At 37.4% G+C, this 23708-nt stretch overlaps 1 protein-coding gene across 3 annotated transcripts in view; it reads left to right on the forward strand.

Moving 5' to 3' along the window:
* The window catches only part of ANKS6 (ankyrin repeat and sterile alpha motif domain containing 6), a 37716-nt gene that overhangs the window by 8221 nt on the left and 5787 nt on the right, over positions 1–23708 (forward strand). For 2 of the 3 annotated variants that reach the window (XM_071553528.1, XM_071553530.1), the window contains exons 4-14: positions 1553–1757; positions 4026–4132; positions 5475–5620; positions 10916–11126; positions 11712–11761; positions 12683–12886; positions 14340–14505; positions 15166–15332; positions 18777–18966; positions 20810–20926; positions 22737–22804. In XM_071553528.1, coding sequence (XP_071409629.1) covers positions 1553–1757; positions 4026–4132; positions 5475–5620; positions 10916–11126; positions 11712–11761; positions 12683–12886; positions 14340–14505; positions 15166–15332; positions 18777–18966; positions 20810–20926; positions 22737–22804 — 1631 coding nt within the window. The remainder of the gene's footprint in view (positions 1–1552; positions 1758–4025; positions 4133–5474; positions 5621–10915; positions 11127–11711; positions 11762–12682; positions 12887–14339; positions 14506–15165; positions 15333–18776; positions 18967–20809; positions 20927–22736; positions 22805–23708) is intronic. The other variant, XM_071553529.1, reaches the window with a different exon arrangement.

The following is a 23708-nucleotide window of genomic DNA, read 5'->3' on the forward strand; positions in this document are numbered from 1 at the left end:
CTGGTCAGCATACTGTACTTGATTTTTTTTTAACTTGGCTATGGCAACACTGTTAAAAAAGCAACTCAGTAGGTTAAGAGCTGTCCAGGCCAGGGTTCAGAGTGAATTCTGGCATCTGTGTAGGTTCCAGGGTTTTTGTTTAACAAAGTCTGGGATGTGGGTCTATGTTAAAAAAGCCACCTGCTGCCTTTTACCACGTGGGGACACACAAAAAAAGGTAGTTCTGTGCTTTTTTATTATTGCCATTCCAAGGAATTAGCTGAGTGGTGTGTGTGGGTGTTAGTGGTACACTGAAGTGCCTGCAAGGTTTGTGTGGGATTCTGTCTGACTTTCCAATGAAGAAGTTCATGCCTGTGATTGAGTTGAAGGCAGCCCGTGCCATGAAGGTTTTTATAAAGAAGAGAATATCTCCATTTGCATGAGAGTTGATGATTTGCTTGATCCTGCCCCTGTTCTATGGTGGTGCACACAGTCGAAGAGATCTTTTCTTTCCTTTAACTTCTTCCAAGCTTTTGCCATACAGTATAAAAAACATAAGGCAGGTGGGTGAACTTAAGCTTTCAAAGATAACCTAGACTACCTCATACATGTTTTTAAAAGTGCTTGCTTCTAATTGAAGTTTTAGGAAAAAAAATACAACCTTGTTAAAATATATTCAGTAGCATATTTTGTACTGCTTTTCCTAATCTAGACAGGAACTCAAGTAACTACTAGCCCTTTTACATGGAAATGGGAACATCAGTTTCACTTTTAAAGAACTAAAGATATGACAATTGTTGTATTACTCTTGAGCAAGGAGCAAGGTTGTTTTGCATTGGAGATTTAGGTTCAAATACTGGGGGCAGAACTTAAATCATTCTGGATATAAGGAAGTTGATAACTGGAATAGACTAATGCCTTGAGAAGTTTTGGCATTCTGTCAGTAGAGGTTTTCAGAACATGCTACTTCTGTAAGAGGAACTTACAGGTCAGTATGACATAAGGCATTGTTCTATGTGCTTAAGGCAAGGGATGGCCTCCTCCGCCATCTCTGTGCCTTTGTACCCACTTATTCTGAGTATAAATTGTTGTGTTCTGTGATTGCAGTCTGTGGAATGGAAGAGGGATCTTTGAAGGACAAATCATGGCATCTAGGCATCATCAGTTTTCCTTGTATGACATAATCTTATGACAATTTAGTAGAAATATTCCCTATTTACGTCTTCACTTGTGGGATGTGCTGCGGTTTGTACAGCTTCCTAGCTTAGTTCTTAATTTCGAAAAATAATTCTTGTAATGGAATTGCACTGTAAATGGACAGGTAGGGAAAATCAGGAAAATACAGTGCCTTGTGCATATGCCACAATTTTATGTAGGCTGAAAAGATGTACTAATTAAATGAAAGACTAAAGATCAGTACAGATTTTAGCTTTAGTGTTGCAGTTGCTCAGTACTTTATTTTTTCTGTTTTAATTCCAATAAATGTAGACCAGTGCTGGCAAATAAAAATACGTAACAATTCAATGGCTAAGCAGTTCTCTGTTGTAGATTGTGTTTTATCACTGTTTTGCAGGAAACTTTCAGCTGGTTAAAGAGATTGTTGGTGAAGACCCAAGTCAGGTCAATATTACCAATGCTGATGGTGCATCTCCTTTAATGATTGCGGCTGTAACTGGGCAGCTGCCCCTTGTTCAGCTCCTTGTTGAGAAAAATGCTGATATTGATAAACAGGATAATGTTCATGGCTGGACAGCACTAATGCAGGCCACATACCACGGGTAAGTTATGTGCTGTCTTTGGGTCTAGCAATACAGAAGTTTAATTCTTACATCCCAGTAGAAAACAAACCCCTTTTTGATATTGACTCTGGAAGCAGAAGGCTCTTACAAAAAGTTGAGAGACTTGTGACCTCGGTTTTCCATGACACTTGTACTGGGAACTTGAAGCTTGCTCAATAAGTGCTCAGAACATAGTGCTCCAGGCAGGCACCAGGAGCTTTGGTGCAGATTTCAGCTTCCATCCTTTGGTGTTTTCAGTATTGTGAAAGATAGTACACCCCCATGCCAAGGTTGTGAGCCTCCACCAAGTTGTGAAACTTCAATGTAATCGCCCTTCCACGTGCCATATTTTCCAGTCTTAAACCATTCCTATGTTCCCTTGTTCAGTCTTCAGTTTTCGTGGAGTTTCCTTTATAAATGTAGGTAGACAAACTTAAGAGTGAGGCCCCAAAAAATTGCCAGTCTTCACATGTGATCCCAATTGCTTGGGATTTCACATGTGATCTCTGTCATACACTTGACACTGTCTGAGTACAGTTTTACTATGATGAACAGTTAGTAGGGAGAGAGTTAGGGTGCACTGGAAGGGTACAAGAGCACTTTGGCTGGGACACCTCATGTGCATAAATACTTGACTGTGTAATTCTGTGCTTTGTATCCTAGCCTTTTATCTTGGCATGGACCAGTTGAAAATTTTCATAACATTTGGAAAGCAAGTCAGCAGTTGGACAAGGGGGCATGGGCTCAAGCTCTGCCAGGGGAAATTTAAGTTGGAGATCAGAAAAAAATTCTTTCCAGAGAGAGTAATCAGGCATTGGAATGGCCTGCCCAGAGAGGTGGTGGATTCACCATCCCTGGAGGTTTTTAAACTGAGATTGGATGTGGCACTGAGTGCCATGATCTAGTAAAGGGACTGGAGTTGGACCAAGGGTTGGACTTGATGATCTTGGAGGTCTTTTCCAATCCAGTCGATTCTATGATTCTATGAAATCTTTAATCTCCACAGAATCTCAGTTAACCTTTCCTGAGGAGCATCAGTGGTGTGGAGGGTCTTGGGCTTGAAGGAGGGAGCAGACAAGTTCTTTGTGAGCCAGCGACACTAAAGGATTGTCTCTGTGTGCCCTCAAGATGCAGGACTGGAAAGCAGGATGAAGGGATGGTACAGTTTTAAGGAAAATAAGAAAAGTGATGGGAAGTATGCAGAGGAGCTATGGTTAGGATAAAGTAGAATTTTTATTAGAGGAGTAACAGTCCTCCATTTTAGGTTGATTTTGTCTGGATTGAGCTTGGGAGTGAAAGCTTTATCTGTATGATAAGAAGTGATGTTCTGAAGTGGAGCTGTTGAGATCCATTTGTCAGCCTTCAGTTACTAGAATTTGCAGTCACCTGTTGCTGCTTGACAACGTTTTTACTCCCTGTTCCTTATGCCTGTCAGAGTTTGTTTTTATACAAGGTTGGTTGCTCACAAGGAGTTTCGTACTAGATACATTTTTCCTGGCATTGTTGTCTGTTCAGTTATTTTGGAGGCTGAATTAAAGTATTGTTTTTAAATTATAAGCCAAGTCCTGCTTGTTTATTCAGGTGCATGAGAGTGTAGAGGGGCTAATAGGAACAGGATGGTGTCTTTTATGCAGCTATCTTTTAGGAGCTTTTCTTGGAAGGTGTTTGTGTTGGTTGACATTTAATGCTGATTGGTTTTGCATTTTAAGCTCTTCAAGGAAGTGATAATGTGCCTTCTCGACTATATAATTTATCTGTAATTAAGTGAAGTACTGTTTGAAGTTTATAAATTATCTTCAGTCAATTTGTCATTTCCACTGCACTTTCTTAATATGCCAGTTGTGAATAGGAGGTTGAGTTGAAGTACTAGTGATGGTATATGACTACTGAGCTCACCTTTGTCTCTCCTTCTGCTTTTGTGCTCTATGCGTTATGGGCTTTCATTGGGAAGGTGTTTGGCAACAAATTCCAGTCAGTACTAAAGTATCAGTTTAAGAAGCTGGCTATTCAAGTTAGGTTTTCAAGGTTGTCTTTCTGCATGTTGATTTAATGTAATTTTGTAACAAGTAAACAGTGACTGACAAGGGAATCATGGGAGCTTCTGAAGAGCTCGTGAACAAATTTGTGCTGAATTAGTTGTAGAAGAGGTAAAACTGATCTCTAGTTGAGGACCAGTGTTATAAAATGTTGAAAATGGTGTATTGGGGGTTTCTTTTGTAATTATTTATTTTTTATATATGCTCAATGCCTTTTTTTCTTCCCTTGAAGGAACAAGAATGTTGTAAAGTATTTGTTAAATCAAGGAGCAGATGTCAATCTTCGTGCAAAAAATGGATACACAGCTTTTGACCTGATAATGCTGCTGAATGATCCAGGTATGCTATTACAAAAAGCTCTGAGGAAACCTACAACACAAACAAATAAATTTCCCTTCCAATGTAGAAAATACATTAAAGTTGCTAGGAAGTATCCTCTGATGTTCAGGCTGGACTGGACCAAGAAACAGTGGTGTGTTTTGTCTTAATTGGTTAGATGAGTGTATTTATGAAGATGCTCAAAAAAGTGTGGTTTTTGTGTCACGAGAGCCAGGTCAGTGGCATTTTTAAGGGCACAGGTATTCTGTGGTGTCATTAGCACAGAACTGTGAACTGGAACTGGAAATTTCCCCTCTGTAAAGAGCAATGAAGGGGCAGGACAAAGAGAGCATAGTCGGAACAAAAGTAGGGAACTCCTGGCTGTGTGTCCCTCTAGTTCTGTAAAGGCTGAAAATAAATCACGCATCAGGGCTCAGGTTGTTTTTATGGGAGTGCTTTAGGGAAAAGCAGCATGTTTTGGGGAGGCTTCAATGAAACACTGAGCTTTTGTTTTAGTTTGTTTAGCCTAATTTGTTATTGTGAACCTTGCTTGGTACCTGAATTCAGCTGAAGCCAAAAACCAATATTGCTAATGAAATTAATGTTTGTTTTCTCTGTATTTACACATTATGGTGATTTTAGTCACAAGCAGATTCCTTTCCTTGTCAAAAGTAGATCACTAATAGGGTGAAATTCTAGAAAATAAATACAGTGAATTATTTTAGAACTAACTTCTGTGTTTGTTTTGTAACCTCTCTCAGTCAGTTCTATTTGTTCTTCTGAAAATCCTACTTGACTGCTGTATAAAATGTGGATTTGCAGATTTTTTTTCTGCTTTCCTGTCCTCATGTCACACTTACCCTTTTTTCTTCCTTTTACTTTTTTCTTACTTCCTTTTTTGTCCACCTTTTTTCTTCCCATTTCTTTTCAGTCCCTTCATTGTCCACGCTGAACATCTCCTTTCTCTTTGGGATTTAATTTCGAGCTTCTTTTCTGCAACCTACACTTGAAGAAAGAATATTCATTTCTCTCTACTCTCTTCTATGTCAGGTGAGAAAAGAAAATGTTGTTCTGAACTTGTACAAAGTGCAAGAGGAGGCAATTCATGTGGTCACACGTGACTGATTCTGACTGAATAGCATGCTTATTTATGTTGCTAAATACCTTCAGAGAGGTGATGATAAGACTGTGTGGGGAGAAGGTTAGGGAAATGTAGGCTAAGAAAGAAGGTTTGAGGGATTCATCTGCTTTGAGTTTGAGAAGTAGATCAGTTGCTGCTTACATGGGATTTATAGGGAAAGTGTCAGTCATTATTCAGGAAACTAAAACACAGCAAACATTATCTTAATTTGCTTTCTTTTAGATACAGAGCTTGTAAGGCTACTGGCGTCAGCATGCATGCAGGTAGACAAAGACAAGAATAAACTGAACAGATCATCTTTGCCTAGTTCCAGAAGTAGGCAATCCTTAAATGTCCCAATGTTGCCAGATGACAAAGGAGGGCTAAAGGTAAATATATTCCCTCTTGATAAAAACCAGAAATTAAATAACAAATTCCTGTAATGTATAAGCAGAGAAAGTAATTGATAATAAGTATTTTGGATCTAATATGTCTTGTGTGTTTCTGAATTCCTTGTTGATGGTGCTTCCTGGTTTTATGGAGTGTAGCATGTGTTGATCTTTTTGTCAGATGGCAAGGCAGTGGGAAGGCTTAAGGAAGAGTTTGCATTGAAGCATTTCTGTGCCTAGAAACAGATCTCATAATTAAGTGAATGGTACCACATTCATAAGTTTTGAACTTAATTTGCGTTAGGATATTAATTTTAAATCTGGATAGAGAATAGACTTTATTGTACCCAGAAAAGGGAGCAGGTTATTGGCATTAGGAATACAGGAGATCATAGCAGAGATTTGAATACGAATAGTAGTGGAGGAGTGTGCAGTTCAGGCTTATATGTCCTCTGCCATGCTGTATCCTTAACTCAAAAGTGATGGTGGTACAGTAGGAAGCAACACTCGAGTTAGAATAAGTGCATATCACTTGAACAAAGGTATTGCTTTTTACACTGTTTGCACGAGAGAAGGAAAAAGAGTTTTGTTGTAGTTGCCATTGCTCTTTAGGTGAATACTTTTTAATTACAGTGTACCTCAGAATTTCATTGAGTCCATGATGTCATCTTTGAGCTATAAATATTATCAGGGTCTTGGAAACAGACAAGTGAATTTCCAGACCATTTTTGACATGAGTTTTAAATAGCATTTTAAAGTTCTACTTCAGCTGAAACTTGTTTTGCAATTTTAATTATGAAGGAACAGGTGGTTATTTTCATATGATTGTGCCATTGTTCGATATGATGCAACTTCAGTATCAATTTAGATGGGCCTATTTAAGAATGCAGTAACTTAGGTGGGAAATTGTAAGAATAGCTTTTGGTTTTATGAAATACAGATCAACAGTAGATTGTATTGCAAGTCTTGCAGTGTTACGACACAAAGGCTTAAATTAAGGTTGTAAAAGATTATCAAGTGAAATAAAAGATTTGTCAAAGACACACACGTGAGTACTGACACAAAGTTAATATTTTGGAATGTTTCAGTACTTGATCTCAAAACTACAAAATAGTACAGTGTTTACCAGACTTAATCAAGCATTTTTCAGTATAAATTGTATTTTACATAGTTCTCTGATGTATACAACCTGGAGGCCAGTATAGTCCCTTCTTCCATCACTGCTTAAGGCTTTATTTACCAGCCTGTCTGACTGTGAGTAAGTTACATATCTTACTCTCCTTACAAATGTTCAAAGAGGGTAAAAATGATATTTTCAGAATGTCTGGGTGGAGAGTGGTTTTGTAACACTCATCTTTCTTTTGGCCAGCATGCGAGGAGAAGCCTGGAGGGAGGGACCTGTCCTGGGTTTTGTAACAACAGTATTTCTATACAGACAACTGCTCTGTGATGAGCTGGAACTGTAAAAAAGAGTTGTTTGTGGTCACTGAGCCAGTATACCATTTTTCTGTCAAGATCAGTGCAGATAACTGAATGTGGGGTCTACAGAATCATGGAAATGTGAAAATGAGAGGAAAATCAAGAGGCACACTTGCCTTTACCTGAGGAAACAGAGTGAACATGCCGAGAACACGCTTTCCAGAAGTTTCTCTTCTCTCTTCTTTCACTGTGGTGTAGAAGATTCCCTGATCTCATGGTTTTTGTCAGCAACCAGTTCCACTTCTTGTTGCTTCTTATGGTCAGAATTTTTTTTCCCTGATCTAACCTATATCTTTCTTGTTGTCCATTAAGTGGATTGATTCTTGATCAGTGGCCACCTTCATTTTTATAAGAACTATATAAATAAATACTTAAAAGAATTATCATAATCTTAATTTTTTCTAGTCCAAAAAAAAAGGATTCATTAAAATTTCCTTGTTTGCAGGTTTTCTTTCCTAAACATCTTACTATTTTTAATTTGTATTTTATCTGTCAAGGTGAGGAATCTAAAATGAGTCATGAGATTCTAATTAGGGTCTAAGTATCACATACAAAAACTTCTTCACAGATGTGTGTTTCCTGCTGTCATCTGTGAAATTCATCTTTTTTTTTCAGCAGCAGCATCAGTAAGATGCTGTACATCTACACTTAGTTTCTGCTTCGTTAGGACTCTGATTTTTTTTTCTTTTCCTACACCTTCTTTTCTACTTTACTTCCTTTCCTGTGTTTGTACACTTGATTTCTTCTTCTTAAAATAATGAATAACGTCAGTTTGGCAGTGCTTAAATTTAGAGCATTGAAGGTGCTCACAAAATTAGATAGATACCTTCCACAGACTGTGCAAAACATGTTCTGTTTCATTGTTGCTGTTGTTAGTGAGCATTCCTATACTCCTGGTTCACTTCACACTTGAGTCTAATTGATGGTAATTTGTTTCTTAATATTTTGTGGGTTTTTGGGTTTTTTTTGGCTGTGGTCCTTTCCCTTTGTTAATTTTACTTGAATGGTATTTTTCTCAATTGTTCAGTGAATGTTACATGCAATAAAAGTTTAATTAACGTAAAGCTACAATACAGCTTTTCCTCCCTTCTTCCCACTTGACTGGTTACTCTGTCAAAAAGGGAGATGGATTTCATGGGATTTGTTCTCGACATTTGTTCTTGCTGGCTGTGTCATATGAGCTGTGATGATGTATGTTTTTTCAAGTATGTCCTTTCATGGTAAGCATTTTGATCATTAAATTTTTAGATTTCCTCTGAGTGATTGCACATTTGCCTTTTGTCTGATTTCTGTGACTTCTTCCATGCTCTTAACTTTTATTGATGGAAAGCAATATTTTTTCAGAGATATGTTGTCTCTAGTTACTCCAGGGTAATTTTAATCAATATCATCTGGTTTTCATTTGTATAAGCTCATTTAAATAGTCCTACTCTGTTAAGCAAGGGATGTACGTATATTCTTGCCTTCCTCCTGTTAATGGTATTCATACTAAAATATCTGATCACAGGTAGGCTGGTTTTGGAGCTAAAAACAAAGAAACCCTTTTCAGTCATCTTCTTTAACCACTTTTGTTTATTTTGTTATGTGTTTCTTTTACTTGTAATTTATATGCAGTACAGGCCGTTATTCCTTTACCTAATGATTATGCAGTGGATATCCATGATCTCATTCTTTACCTCTTTCACACAAGAACTGCTAACTGCTTTGTTTCTCACCATTTTGTAGCTTCAAAAGTAAAGTTCTGCCTTTTCCATATGATAAATTTCCTCTTTTTTTCTTCCTGCCTGTTCTTCAGTAAGCTATACTCTCAATGTCAACATTAGAGCAGTGTGAATTTTCATATTCAGTTTTTATTTTAGATTGAAATTGTTTGAGGGCAGAGATTTCTGATTCTGTCCCTTATTCTTCATTCCTAGTATTAAAAATGTCTAAGGTATTTCTCAAGGGCAACACCGTTTTTCTAGTTCTTTGATACTGTTGCCTTCTCCCACTGCTGCTAGATTTCAGCCTTTTGATAGATAGTATTTTTAACCATAAATGCATTTTTGTTACTTGACTGCTTCAGGCTACTTGAAAGCCCTTTACTCCAACCTCTGTACCAGTGTGGTGTGGTGTAGAGGCTTACGGAGAGGCCACAGCCTCCTGCAACAGCAGACTAAAAGTTCAGAGCTCAAGACTATCGTGCTGTGAACATCAGAGCACAAGAGCTTGTCCAGTATCATTCTTTTCTTGCTGGAGATCAGCAGTTTTTTGTCTTGTAACACAGTGGCTTGTACCTACTCTGTTTGGGGTTAGTTTGTGGTGTGAGCATATGATAAAGACGCAGAAGCACTATGAGGAAGAGTGACAGAGATGATAGGCAGTCAAAAGTAATCTTTCTTGCAGAAGCAAGCTGGCTTCAGTGAACAAAACCAAACCATGTTGTGCAAGCACTCTCTTTTGTAAATTCATTGTACTCTGGGTCAAACCTTTCAGTTCCTTTTGGAAGGTGACTAAATGCTATGTGTGGGTTTTACTGCTTTCTCAGAGCTCCTTGTCTCTCTTGCCTTTTTTCATCAGATCTTTGTTGCTGAAATTAACATAAATCTTTATTAGTTATGAGTCGAAAGAGATACAGAGGTCTGAGAACTCTATCCATTACTAATGATCTGCAGATTTAAAGTCTTTTTAGTCATCTTCTGCTACCGAGATTAATATGCAGGAGATAAGTTTACCGTTTATATTACTTCTCTGTATCACAATTGAGAAGGCATATATCAGTGAGCTGTTGAAAAATACTAAATGCCAAGAAGAGAGCAGAATAGGTATTCTGAGAAGAGGTGGTTAAAAAATAGAGAGTAAAGTAGGAAAGTGTTGTTATCTGGACTGGTTGTCACATAAAGCTGTCTTGATGAAGTATCATCACTTTTATATTGCTTTTTTAAAAAAAGTGTTCCAGAAAGGTTAGAAGAAACTTTACTAAGAAATAATCAGAATATACTTATAATCTGACCAATTTACCTACAAGCCACATAATTTTTAATGTAGATTGCATAGGTCTTGTATAGTCTAGAGAAATGTCCTGCTAAGAGCTTTAAGCATCTTGCATTGTCTGCCTGTAAAAATGTGGAAGTCAGTGAATACTTTAATGAATTTTACTTCCGTGTAACGACTTCTACATATGTGATGCCTGTATGGATGGAGGTTGTAGGTACAGTAGTCCTAAGGTTTGAGTTATTTTCACAGATGATATTTCCTTGCCTTGCTCTTTTGCAGTTTATAGTCTTTCCGGTCTGGTAGAGTGTATATTATCTGCATAGCAGCATTGTGGATCTTTAGTTTAACAAGAATACTATCAGAACTCTTCCAATTTGCCATTGATTTTTAAAATCCTAAGGAGAAGTTTCATGCAGATCAGATAAGCTTCTATGCATACTTACAAAAAGCCAGAAATAGACATGACAGTTCATTGATGCCTGGGAATGTAAGAATCAATGGGGAAACTGGAAGTTAATGGGAATATTAACTATTTGCTATGTAGCTGTAAAAATCCCCTATTCAAATTGCCCTAATATTTCTATCTACCTTGGCTTTTCAGATAGCGTGGAAAAACATTGTAAGGCATTTGCTAGTTGAAAAATAAGGGAGGAGATTTTACAAATTATGGTGAAGGATTCTGCTGATAATTGCAAACCACTTTAACATTGATTTTTAGTTTGTCTCAAAAACTCCTTGACAGAATTATCACTGCTCTAAGGATTACTTAATTATGCATTTCTTTTCCTCTTTCTTTCCTTTTAGTCCGAACTAAATTGTTGTGTCTTCTTACCAATCTAGTCCTGGTGGAGCAGGATGTCCAATCGCTTCCGCAAGCTGAAGTTGACTCAGACATTGCGCCATGGATTTCCTTCCAATCAGTTTGTGCCCTTTCCGGATGAGCCTGAGCCATCGTTAAACTCAACTATGAAAGCAGTTTCACAGAGTGATACAGACGCTTCTGGAAACCTTGATGCTACTACAGCTCGGATCGCAAATAACAAAGCTAGTGGTAAAGCCAGAGTTGTCTTATGGGAAGTGAGCTCTCCTGGGGTACTAAAGATGATACTATTTCTAATTTATTGATTTAGTTCTTGTTTAACTTAATGGAAACAAAAAGACATGTAATGTATTTGTAGTATATAGAAAGAGGTGTTTGTACTCCTGACTGTTGATCATGCTGAATGCTGAGTGCAGCATGATTTAAGCAGGAAAATGCTAATGCAAGCATGTTACTGTTCTTCAGCCAGCACCATTAATTAGAAGAATAGAGACAGGTCATTGAAAAGTGTTGGTATCTTTGATAAACTAATTTATGTAGTGAAAACCAATTTATTTAAATAATTCTGAAGAGAAGTTGAAAAAGCCTAAATTGTAAAGTGCATCTACTGAAATTGTACAACTCTCCATGAAACACCCCACTCCCAATTTGTGATGCAAAGTAAGACTATTGGCATAAGTTTAATTTAGGTGCCTGACAGCGTAACTGGAAATCTTTGTTCTTTGTGCTTATTGAGGCTAAAGCTGTGACTGTTTGAGAACAATAAGCTATTCTTGGAGCATGTAAACAATAAAACACCATTTATATATTTTTCAGGTGCAAACACTGCAAAAGGAGGAAAAGATGATGAATTTTTGACAACCATGGTATGTTGCAGTGTTCTTGTTGTGTCAGCCTAATTCAGAAGGTCATGCAGCTCCCAGAATTTTTAAAGGTTTTTTACCTCCCGTCCAAGTCACTTTCGGAAAGGAAGCTATCACCTGTTTGTGGTTGCTAGACAGGAACTGTTAGGCTGTGATAAATCAGCAGTTCTTCGACTAGGAAGCACTACAAGTAGTATGGTATGGGAGCTGTACTGACTTTTTTCAAGAGTTAACCATACCTTTGTTTAATCAGCAGTGAATTAGTAAAATAAATGGAACAGATGGTTAGTTGCTGACAAGCTATATGATGTGAGGGAAAACATGGATGGAACATGGTTCAGTGGAAGTGTGAAGTCACTGGCAGAGGCAACCATGAAATATTTTAGCTCAAGATGTTTATTAGTGTTTATTCTGTTTCTTCTTTCGATACGCTGTAATTTTAAAGTTTCCTACAGCTTATTCCCTGGTGATGTCTGGTTATTCTTTATGTTCTTTTGTAAGTTACGTCATTTTTATCACTTTCTAGAGAACATACACAACAGGAACAGGCAGTTGTTCACTGTTCCAGGTGTCCTTTCTAGGAATACAAAGAAGACTACATTGTTATTTCTATGGAAATTAATTGTTAATATTCTTGTTAAAGTCAATTTGAGAAATACTTAGCCCAGTGAGAGAAGTTTCTGCCACTTAATAAACTGTATTTTATTGTGTCAAATCAGTAAGCGTAATATTGAGGGGTGCCACAACGTTGATTGAATTATTTGTCGTTGTGTGTTGTACTTCCTCAAAAAATACTACTTTCGTGGCTCATTTCCATTTTGTTATATTTAAAAATGCACATGTCTCCATCTTCTTGTTTAACTTAAAATTTTGAAAACTCATCACCATCTTTTATTTTCCCCTTTTTGTGTTTCCCTCTCTCAGGTGAGAAGTAGTGCCCCATTTACCAGGCTGCCCAGCGATAAGCTGAAAGCAGTGATTCCACCTTTCCTACCGCCCTCAAGTTTTGAGCTTTGGAATTCTGACCGAACACGACTCAGCAAAGATGGGAAAACTGAACAGATGAGAACTGCCTGGCCTCAGAGAGCAATCAAGCATGATTTTAACAGCAGTGGCAACTCTGATACAGTAAGGAAACTAAATGTGTACAAAAATACTGTGTTACATCCAGGCCATGCTGACCAGTGAGCCACGCTGTTTCTGATTAGAAATTACTTTTAACCCACTGTCTCAGTAATGGCATGTCCTTTTAAGCAGTGCTGTTTAGGCATAATGTACATCTCTTGGGAGGGAGCATAATGGAACAAAAGTTCTGTATGAAAGGAAACAACTTCTGGGTTTTTTTGCTGTTCCATCCATGTCTTTTAGCAGCCGAAGTATGTACAGGCATTGGAGTGTGTTGGAAACTGCTCTGATTTACAAAAAGACCAGAGACATAAAAAAAGAATGAGAGTTGATCAATTTCTAGGAACTGAGTGAGAGGGAAGAAGTATCAGTGAGACAAATATACAGACTAACATTCTGAAAGATTAGCAATAGATAATGTTGTAGCAAGTAGTGATCAAGTGGGCTTGAAGCCTTAAATTGTGAAGGGGTCTGAATTATTCCTGTTTTTATAGAAGGAGCTTGCCTGATTCTACAATGTTTTTAGTGAAAATGCAAACCAAAAGACAAGAAACAAAACCTTGACAGCCTTTGCTTTCATAGTAGGAGAAAAAGGAGAAGCGCTTACTCCTCAAAATGTAGACTGTAACAGAAGTAATAGACAGGTGTAGAGAAAAGTTTATTTTACTAGACCAGGACTAGTTTATGTCATTTCTAGAAACTGGACAATGAAGACATTTTAGGAGGAAGGTTTTTTGTTTTCCTTCTTGTAAGTGGAAGTTTGCTTAATATCAGTAAGGTGATTTAGGTGCAATAAGAGGGAGTATTACAAGGGAAGCAACATAACAGGAGGGTAAGTGGCCAATAGTGTAAAGCAAAAGAGATGAAGGAGGATGTGGCTGAGGATTTGGCTAGCATGCAGGTAGATCAGTAGTACCTCAGTTATCAAAATTCAATCAAATGGTGCAGGAAGCTGTTTAGATTGAAGGAAATAAAAAAATGCAACTGGTGGAGATAAAGCTTATGTGACTTTTTCCAGCTTAGTTTATAAGAAGCAGAGGTATGAGGGATGAGAAGTAGGTGGTAGCTTTTTTATAAGATGGGAGTGACAAAACCAGGATTCTGCAAGAAAGAAGTTTCATATGTGATAATTTTTTTTCTTTCCTACTGCTCTTAATATTCTGTATCTCCGATCTCAGGTGTATCGTAAATGCTCATTTAGTGTTGGTCAATGGTTAAGAATAATTAATGGCTCTCTGTGGTGTAATTTCTTTTGTTGAATCTCTATATTAATTGTGTATATATTTATATAAGTATATATTCAGTATATTTGTATATGTAAAATAAGATTATTTCTGATACTCCTTTTGTTCTTCAGCGAAAGTTTCAGAATGTGGGATAAGTAAAACAGCAGCTGAAGTTTGATCTTTATTTGGCTCAATTGAGAAAGAAAATTACTTTCCATTTTGTTTTGCAGACATCTGTTAGCAAAGGTGCTAGACCAGTCAAATTACCAACATTTGCAAGAAGACCGGCATCTCCTTCGAATTCCAACAACTTCAGTCATTCTCCCCATTCTTCTGGTGGGTCCAATAACATTGCAGGAATTAACAGGCATGGAGGAGAGCTGCATAACAGATCAGGTACCATTTTCAGTAAGAAAGTAATTTGTATCTGGTTCAGCTTAAAAATTAGTGTTTGTGATGATGATAAAAGATAAAACCTTTTTTGAGGGCTTCTACAGCTATAGAGCAAAGCTTCTCTACGTTTTGTTGAAGCAGGATTGGACTTTGAACACTTAAATAAGGGACAAAAGCATCTGTTACATAAGCTTCATTGGTCACCCCATGTCTCAGAAGAACATGCAGATTTTATTGAGTCCACCCATGGTGGATCACGGGGATGCTGATTCTTTGCAACATGCATTTCTTAGCACTGACTCTTACCTATGTTGCTTGCTTGTTTAAAATAAAAATCAGTTTTCAATTAAAAAGAAAGCTGCAAACACTGTACCTGGCAGCTACTGAAGACAATGTGGTGAAGTGGCTCGTGAAATCTATATTCAAGAGTATGAAGTCAGCTCTGTGTGTCTATAGTCAGGACTGGTTTCTCTCTTCTGCAGTTGATTTTGATTCCTTTTTCTGAAAGCTGCTGGACAGATCTGAACCTTACAGTTCTCTCTTGCTTCATCCAGTCAGTTTTTAAATCTAAGTGAGTGGTGGTAAAGAGGGGAGAATTGAGACTTAACAAGTATTTCAAAATTATGGTTTCCTTGACTGGTTTTATTATATTTTTTCTTTTAGGTGGCAGTGCAGATAATGTTTTGTCCCAGATTGCAGCCCAAAGAAGAAAAGCCGCAGGCTTACCTGAACAGAAACCCAGCCAACATCACAGTCCAGTCCAGTCAACTCCTTCATCCACTCTGTCTGATTTGCAGTGTGCTCAGATTGTTGGCAATGGACAGGTAAAGGTATGGAGAAATGTAAATTTTGTACTTCCAAATTGGTTAATTTTAAGAGGTCATGTCTCAGTCATGGATGGCTGGTGTATGACATTGCACAGCCTGAAATGATTAAACACATGTTAACAGTAGTGGAAACTTTTCAGCTCCACAAACCTACAGAAGATCAGAGCTAATAATAAAACATTATTTTGCTTTATTATTAATTTCATTCCGTTTTAAAAAACAGTAAACAAAATACTTGATCTTAGAGTAGATCTGCTCTTTAGTTTAGTTTCTCATTATTTCTTTCTATGGCCCACTTCCAGTGTTTTATTTTAGTTATTCCTGGACTTTACTTTGAAGTGATATAGCTAGATTCCCTTCAAAGGCTCAATGTAAATGCAGAACATGACATAATTTGCACCAGGATATGCAGACCACAGCAATATGCATGTATTCAGTCTGATCCACAACATGTGATTTTTAACAACAGTGTGTCATCATCAGAGTTGGATTTTGCTCTCCAGCATGGGCCGTATTATCTGTGCAGACTTACCTGTCAGTTTTCTGAAATAGCTTTACCCTCATGATCTGCACATTTTTGTGTATGTGCTTTGAAGTTCACAACTTTGTACAAATTTTTTAAGGATTAAGACTTTAAATCCTCGAAATCTACGGAGACATAAATTAGAAAGCATCTTAATAGAAGATGTGATAGGTTACTGAGAAATACATGGGGTTTATTCATATGGGGAAACACTGAATTTCAGAGAACAAGAGAAAGAAAGTACATATTTTGGGGTTTATGCCTGGTATTCTGGAAATGTTGGAATACATGACCAAGAGCAAAATTTCTCTATCTTTTCCTTATGTCGTCTCCAAACAGCATGTTTTGCCTTTTTTTTAAATTTTCTTTGCATCTTTTAATGAGATTCTTGAAGTTTTGCCTGAGAAAACAAAACTGGCCAGAAAATAAATTAAAAATAAATTAATATGTGTATCTAATCAGTACATATAAATGATAAATGAAGTTACAAAGTTATTCAGCAATTGAATGGAAATTTCTGGAGGATAAAAATCAGAAAAAGAAACTAGCAATACTGAAACAATCCATGAATAGTCGCTTTGTTCTGTTGTGATTCTGGAGGGACTACTGGTTGGTCTTCAAAGATGAAATTGGGAGCTAAAATTTGTAACCCAGTTGGACCACCAAAATCTATGGATTCATACTGATTTTTTTTGCATATAATAATCTTTCCTCCCTTTCTATCCTATGTAACTGCTCCCTGGATTATAAATGATCTCTCTCTTTTTCCCATAGACAAAACCACTCTATCATCCTCTTCCCTCATTAAAGTCTCCTCTGTAGAGCAGCTACCAAATGCTGTTTCTTTCAGAGGTCATCTGACCAGTATGTTTTAATTAAACTCTCAGCACGTTCTCTGAGCTTGTTTTTAGCTTGGAAATAATTTCAGAAGAGCTGCTTGTGTGACCCCTGAAAAAATCTTACTTTTTTCCAGTTACATTAGTTACCCCATTAAGAAATAACACCTATGTATGCGAGCTTTGCACTACAGATCCTGGGGCCTGTTCTTAGAACAGTGCTGCCACCAGGGAATTTTTCCACTCAGAGTGGAAGACATTGGGGAATAAAAAAGTAGTAAAGTAGAATGTGCTGCAGATCATCTTTTGGGAAGGCTGTTCATCATACTGTTGAAAAGATTTTAAAATAAAAATGCCAGTGTTTTGGGAAAGCAACAGCTCTTTTGCTGCTCTCTGCTTAGATGTCTAGACAAATTTCATTCTCTCCACCAGTAACAAAACATGTAATCAGTGTGGATCTTGCTATGGATACTCGTGTATTACACATCTGAGGTGATCTTTGAAGCATCAGTTTCTGTTGGGAGAACAATCAAATATGGCTCCACACTGACTGGAAAAGCTAACAGCTTGCTTTGTTGTTGTAATCAACACTGTAAATGCTGGAAATATAATGTGTATATCCATTGAGGAATGCCTTGTGCCCTCCCATTAGGATCATGCTGTCTAAACTTGGAAATAACTGATCTAAAAATGTAATGGTGTTACACTGATCAGTTTTGCAAAAGTTAGCCATGAGGGGTGAGATTGCTCGGGCTTTAAGGAAAGGAAAAGAAAAGCTGAGTAGCAATTTACAAGGTGATGCAATTTAAAGATATACAGACAACTTGCTAGAGAGTGAAGACAATTCTGAAACTCAAATGGCCAGTAACAAAATAGAGGGAAATCTGGTACAAAAAACTGAAATGAGTCCATGATGCTCTCCAAAGACCTCTCAAGTTTGTATCATCCTGCATTATTTCTAGTAAGTTCAATGCAGGGCTAAATAAGTATTATATTCTGACATAGGATAGAGTAATGGAAGAATATTACCACTCAAAGAAGCTTTATCTTTTAAATCTGCATCTCTGTCATTAACTAGAAAAGTTCCCTTTATGCCACAGCACACAAGGAAAATTGCAGACAGGAACTGTAGTCATTCTCACTTCTTGCATTGTTACCCAGCTCAATTTTGTTATGTGCTTGTTGTAGCAGTCTGAGTGACAAATAGGTATTTAAACTCTGAATTCAGGAATCTGGGAAAAAAATCATCTTTCTGGGTTATATAATGTAGACATGAAAATGTATGAAGTGATACGTAGATTGAGGAATTCAGGAGATGAGGTTAATAGTTTGAGTATATATATATTCTTATTCCTTATTTTAACTCCATGTATTTTCTTGTTTTCCATGCCTCCAAATGTGTTAAATATTTACAAACTACTTAATAAATTTGAATCATTTGACTCAGGTTAGGTAATAACATGTTTAAGGGTTGACTGGAAACTTTTGTTCCAGTGCAGCAAGGGGATTAATGCACCCAAAACTTAGTTCATGCTTTCTACATACTTTTTAATCCAGCATAAAGTGCTACTTTAAATTAGCATCTGATATGCTTTGAAAAGCTTTAATTGAGGCTTTATTTAATTAAATCTCTGAATGAAAATACCTGTTTTCAAAGTATTTTACTTTGTTTCTTTTATTAAACTGTTCTTAACCTACAATTCTTACTTTTGATTCTCCTCCCCATTCCATTAGCGGAGAGGTAGGTGAGCAGGTAGCCATGTGGTACAAAGTTGCCAGATGGTCTTAAACCACGATAGTCTTTTTAGAAAAAAGAATAATTGTGCTTGTGTGCGGTATTGCTTTACAAGAAATAATTTTCTTATTACAAAATTACAGCTTTAATAAATGTATTTTTCTTGATGAATTTGAGGAGACGGACTTTCATCTGGGATAAATCAGTATTGCTCCAATTATTTCAGTATGGATCGAACAGGAACTTCTAATTGTGACTACGTGCTCTGCAGAAATGATATGCAACTTAAGTAATAATATATAGGTAAAATCTTTGGTCTTTTTTAACTGAAATGATTGTATCATTAACTACAGCAAAAACTGGAGATGAACAAAAGACCTCCATCCAGGACTTCATCTACATCTAAAAGCACATCACCAACTCTCACACCTTCCCCATCACCTTCCCCATCTCCTAAGGTTCAAAACGTAGAGTCTTCGCTCTCTTCTTCTCACAGACAGGCCAAAAGCAATGGTTCCAGCAGTGGTACTATTACAGAAGATGGTGAGTGGATCATTGTAACTACAGGAGAATTTAATTTTGTATCATTGCAGGGGAAGCCCTGAGCCAAGGCCAGCACACTTACAAATGCACAGGCCAATGGTTGCACACACAAATGCTGAGCCCAAAGGGTCAGGTGCTACAGTGTACCCCCCCCCGAGACAGCTCGATTTATTTCTTTAATTTGTTTTAACCCATAAAACCCAGAAGTATAACCCAGCACCCCAGGACACAAGCAGAATGGTGTTCTTTAGCCCCTGTGCTGAGCCCCATGTGGTTCCTCTGAGTTCAAAGTAAAAGGAAGGAAGAAAACCTGTTGGTGCAGATGACAGTTGCAGTCTGGTTGAGAGTAGTGGTCACAGTCCTGTTGAGGTTCTGTGGTCCTCTGGATCCGACAAGTGGTCCAGAAGTCTCCAAACCCCAAGATTATATACTCTCTAGTTCCAGTGGGAATGCCCAGTACCTCCCCCAGGGTGGGGAGTTCCACAATGGGTAATCTAACTCTGTGAGTCATGGGGTATTTTTGGAATCGTTGATGGCCCCTTAGCAGACATGACCCCCTCAGGCTGAGTGTGAAGGTGCTAACAACTCCCCGGAGGGCAGTTATTACAGCTGGTGTCTCACAGGCTTCTTTAACACAGAGCTTGCAGCCTGAGGGGTCAGGTGTGCCCTGGGCAGCTGCTGCAAATGGTCCATTGTTAACAGTTCATGAGAAATTACATGGAGGGTTTGGAACACACAGCTTTGGTCACACCCACACAGTGATAAACTGGTCCCACCTGCTTAACTAGGACAGATTCATAGCAAGTCATAGCTACATCAGGTGATTATTAATTAAAAGCTATATTGCATTTATTTTTCTAAATTATAAGAATAGCCTTACTTTGACCTATTTTTAACTTACAGTCATAAGAAAGAATAATAACGTTATTACTTTTCCAGTAAGATTATTACTTTTAAGTTAAACTTTTAGGTTCACAGTACAACACTATTGTAAAAAGTCACATTACTGCGTTGGAAACAGGATTCAGTAACTTTGTTTTCTTCTGTAAATATCTCAAAAAATGTGGGAAAAAAATAACTTGACTCAGAATCTTTTCAACAAGAAGTGGAAGCACCTTACCTAATTTCTGCAAAAGGCACTTTGTACTAGTTTTGTTTTTTCTGATATTGTCTGTATTGATTTTAGCTTGTTTTCATTTATGCTAACTTTATCCATGGAAACAATACTTCCATTTGACACTGACAGTACTTCCATTGACACATTTGAGAGGTGATACTTGACCCTCTCTCTGTCCCCTTCTTATGGCTTAGCTGTGACATAGTGTACTAACTGCTGGAGAAAATCCTTTCACATTTAGTTTGTGCCATTTTATATTGCTGGCTTGATAACATAAGAGTTGTCTATTTAGAAATATATAAAAGGGAGAGATCTCACTGTTGTATAACAAGGGGAATTCCCTAAGCTATGAACTGTTCTTATCTCACCCAGTGAAACTGGGCTTTGTGACTGCATCACTAATGCTATGATACAGTGAGTTCCCTATGTAGCAGAGGAAAGGTTGTCAAAAGCCTGAGTAGCTCTGGGTTCATTGTGCTTGTAAGCTTTTGTAGTTAAATGGACCTTTAATTCAAGGCCTTCTCTTACTGTGGTTTGATTCAGCAGCAACAACAGTACAAGTGCTGATATGCCAAGTAGTAATCAGAAGAATAAGTACAGAAGGCTTACAATGTTAACTTTTCTTTCAAGTCAACTTAAATTATGTAAAAACTTGATTTGCGTTGAAAACTACTATGGAGAAACAGTAGGCGGCAGGGTTCAGAGGTGTGCTTTGTTTCTCTTTAGGCAACCACTTGGTGGACCATCAACAGCTTGTCCCTACTCTGAGAACCACTGATGTAGAGAATCATGAAAGACGAAACCATGTGAGAGTAAAAGGAGGCTCTGAAAACTTGGAGAAAGGTAATCTTGCCTTGCTACTACAGAGTAGTGCAAATGGAGGTCCTCAATAGGGATATCATGGCAGAAGCATTAAGAGCTCCAAGAACCTTTGCTTTCTCCAGGGATGTAGGTAAGGAGACAAGAGTAGAGCAAAGGAGAGTGATAAAGCAAAGGAGAAATAACAGGTTATTCAAGAGTTGTAAAACAGAGGTTTCAGATTTTGTTCAAACTTGGTGTAATAATACAGGAACTGGGAGAGGAGAAGAGGAAGAGAAAACATGAAGGGCCTACTGCTGAAATCATCCTCTCTGTGTGGGAAAGGTGTTTTAAGTTATAGTTGTTGATGACAACAAGACTGAGCTCAGAGACCCTGAAAATTTCTTCCTTTATCACAGCCTACAGTTTAAGCTCACCAGCATGATGGAAAATGAGAAGGCTAACTAACAAACTAAAAGAAAAAAACGTTAACAATGTATTTAAGGTCTTCTAATGAAAATTCTGTCTTCCTTCTGTAAGGTGATATTTTTCATCAGTGTAAAGAAGTTCTCATGCAACATTTTTAAAAATGGTTACCTTTTCCCGTGGATTAACCTCACAGTACTAAAGCTTTTAGCCTGAGACCATGCCAACTTTTGCAAATCGTGTTAAGCATACCAAGTTAATTGAGCTTAAGGTAACAAAGACCCAAGGAAACCCTGAAAATAAGACTCAAGTAGGGTCTTCCACAATAGTACATAGAAGTATGTCTATCTCAAGATACTTGATGTCTTTTGAAAAGCTTAGAGAGAGAGATTCTCTTGCATGTTTCTACTGATGGTGAACGAAAAGACAACCAAAAGACTAAGAAGGGAAATAAATAAAACAAAATTACATTAGGTAATGAACTACTGATGTCTTTAAAATGCAAGTGAGTTTATGTGGGGAATATTAAATATTGTTTTATTGTATAATGTAATCATTCATGTTCTTAGTTTTGACTTCAACTTCTTAGTTTAACTGACCACTTCGGTATTTGTGGGGAAAAAAAAGGTAATTACTCACTTGTGACAGCAAAGCAATAAAAAGAAATCCTTAGCTCAGAGAGGTGGCATGTAATGGAAACATAATGTCATGTTATTCTGAAAGTGCGTTTATGCTTTTTAACACATTTTAAATGTATAGGAAGGTCCTCCAACTTTTAATTTCCCTAGACTTTGAGAGGAAAGCAAATATTTATTGCTCTTAGCCTTGGAAGATAAGCATATAAAACTAAAATTCTGTCCAGTTTTCATCTTAGCTGGACTTCAAGATTGCCTTGATGTCAGGCACTTAAGGAGAAGAGGTTGAGATTGACCTGTGTTATATCGGTGTTTTGAGTGAGTGGCTGGGTGGTTGCTTGCTTTACAGTTTGCCTTCCTGGATGATGACATAGTCATAGGCTCTTCTGTTCCTTGCCTGCTTGAGGAGATTTGCTGTGTAACCTGCACGATCTGCGTCAGCCATCTAGGGCCAAGCACCTGCGTTTTAGGCATCGGACTGTGTAAGTTGCCCTTAGTGGTTTGGTTTTGTAAGATCCTTTTTAATGAGGAAGAAAGGACAATACAGTAGAAAGATCCTATGCTAGCAAGGTAAGGCTGGACAGAATTACAGTATATGGAAGCAGGTGAAAACAGAATAAGCCAATATTTCAATTTCTGATGGAGAATAAGCGTGTTGGGCTTTTTGTTACCATATATGACTGTATGGAATGTATGTTTTAATATTTATTTTCAGCAGTTCATAATGTGGAGATCATTAAAATATTTTCTGATCCTTATGGGTGCTGTTTTCTTTTTTTTTCTGGTTTTTACAGATGAGCTGACTGGCATCCTTAAAAAATTGTCTCTTGAGAAATATCAGCCTATTTTTGAGGAACAGGAGGTATGTATTTTTAAAAAGATTTTTCTTTAACGTTGTTTTAGAAAAAGTAAGGTGTGACACTCATTGCATTAGAATTGTGATCCAGAATCTCAGATTTAAAGTTTTATAACCATTTCTGGTTGCAGAGGATCTTGAAACATGAGCCAAGCAATATTCATGGCATTCCTCAGGATACTGCAAATATCAGAGCTTTTTGCACTTGACCTGCAATTTAAATAGGTGCTTCAGGATTTTGGTTTTTTTCTCTGTTTTTACATTCTGCTCTTTCTATATATGTCTATATCCAATGTGGCTAAAGAGTTTGTAGGACAGAATGTATCATCCCTGGAATTGCAGCTGGACCCTCATTTGCAGAGGGAGAACAGCAGGGTGTGATCACTGAGATGGCTGCTTTATCTTCTTTATCTGCTATGAATAAGCAACAGGAGAGTTAAACTGGGGAATGTAGGCATCCCTGTAGGTGGGGCCTGTGGCAGTGAGTTGCTGAGGGATGCAATTAAAGGAAATATTGCTGAAAATAACTAAAATTAATTCATTACAATATTTTAAGACAGTATCAGATATGAGCAAATACTGTATGTTTATTTGGTCAAAGCAAAACGTAGTGAATGGACATACAGTAAACTGATGTTGCTGCAGAGTTCAGGATTCGGCACCACAAATACAGACTATTTAGCTGCATCCCAATACATTCGGTTATTATTGTTCCCTGCATGATGGGAAAGGGAGCATCATGTAGAAATTGATATGCTTTATGTGTGAAATTTATATCAATACAAAATTTTTAGATGTTTGTTCTTGTCACAGGCTTATGGATGTGGTGTTGTAATAAAAACTGATATATGAACAAAACATGAGTTTTTCTCAGGGGACATCAGAAAAACAAACACAATATTGTGAAACT

Source organism: Pithys albifrons, chromosome 4 (genome assembly GCF_047495875.1).
Source record: "Pithys albifrons albifrons isolate INPA30051 chromosome 4, PitAlb_v1, whole genome shotgun sequence".
Classification (NCBI taxonomy): Eukaryota; Metazoa; Chordata; class Aves; order Passeriformes; family Thamnophilidae; genus Pithys; species Pithys albifrons.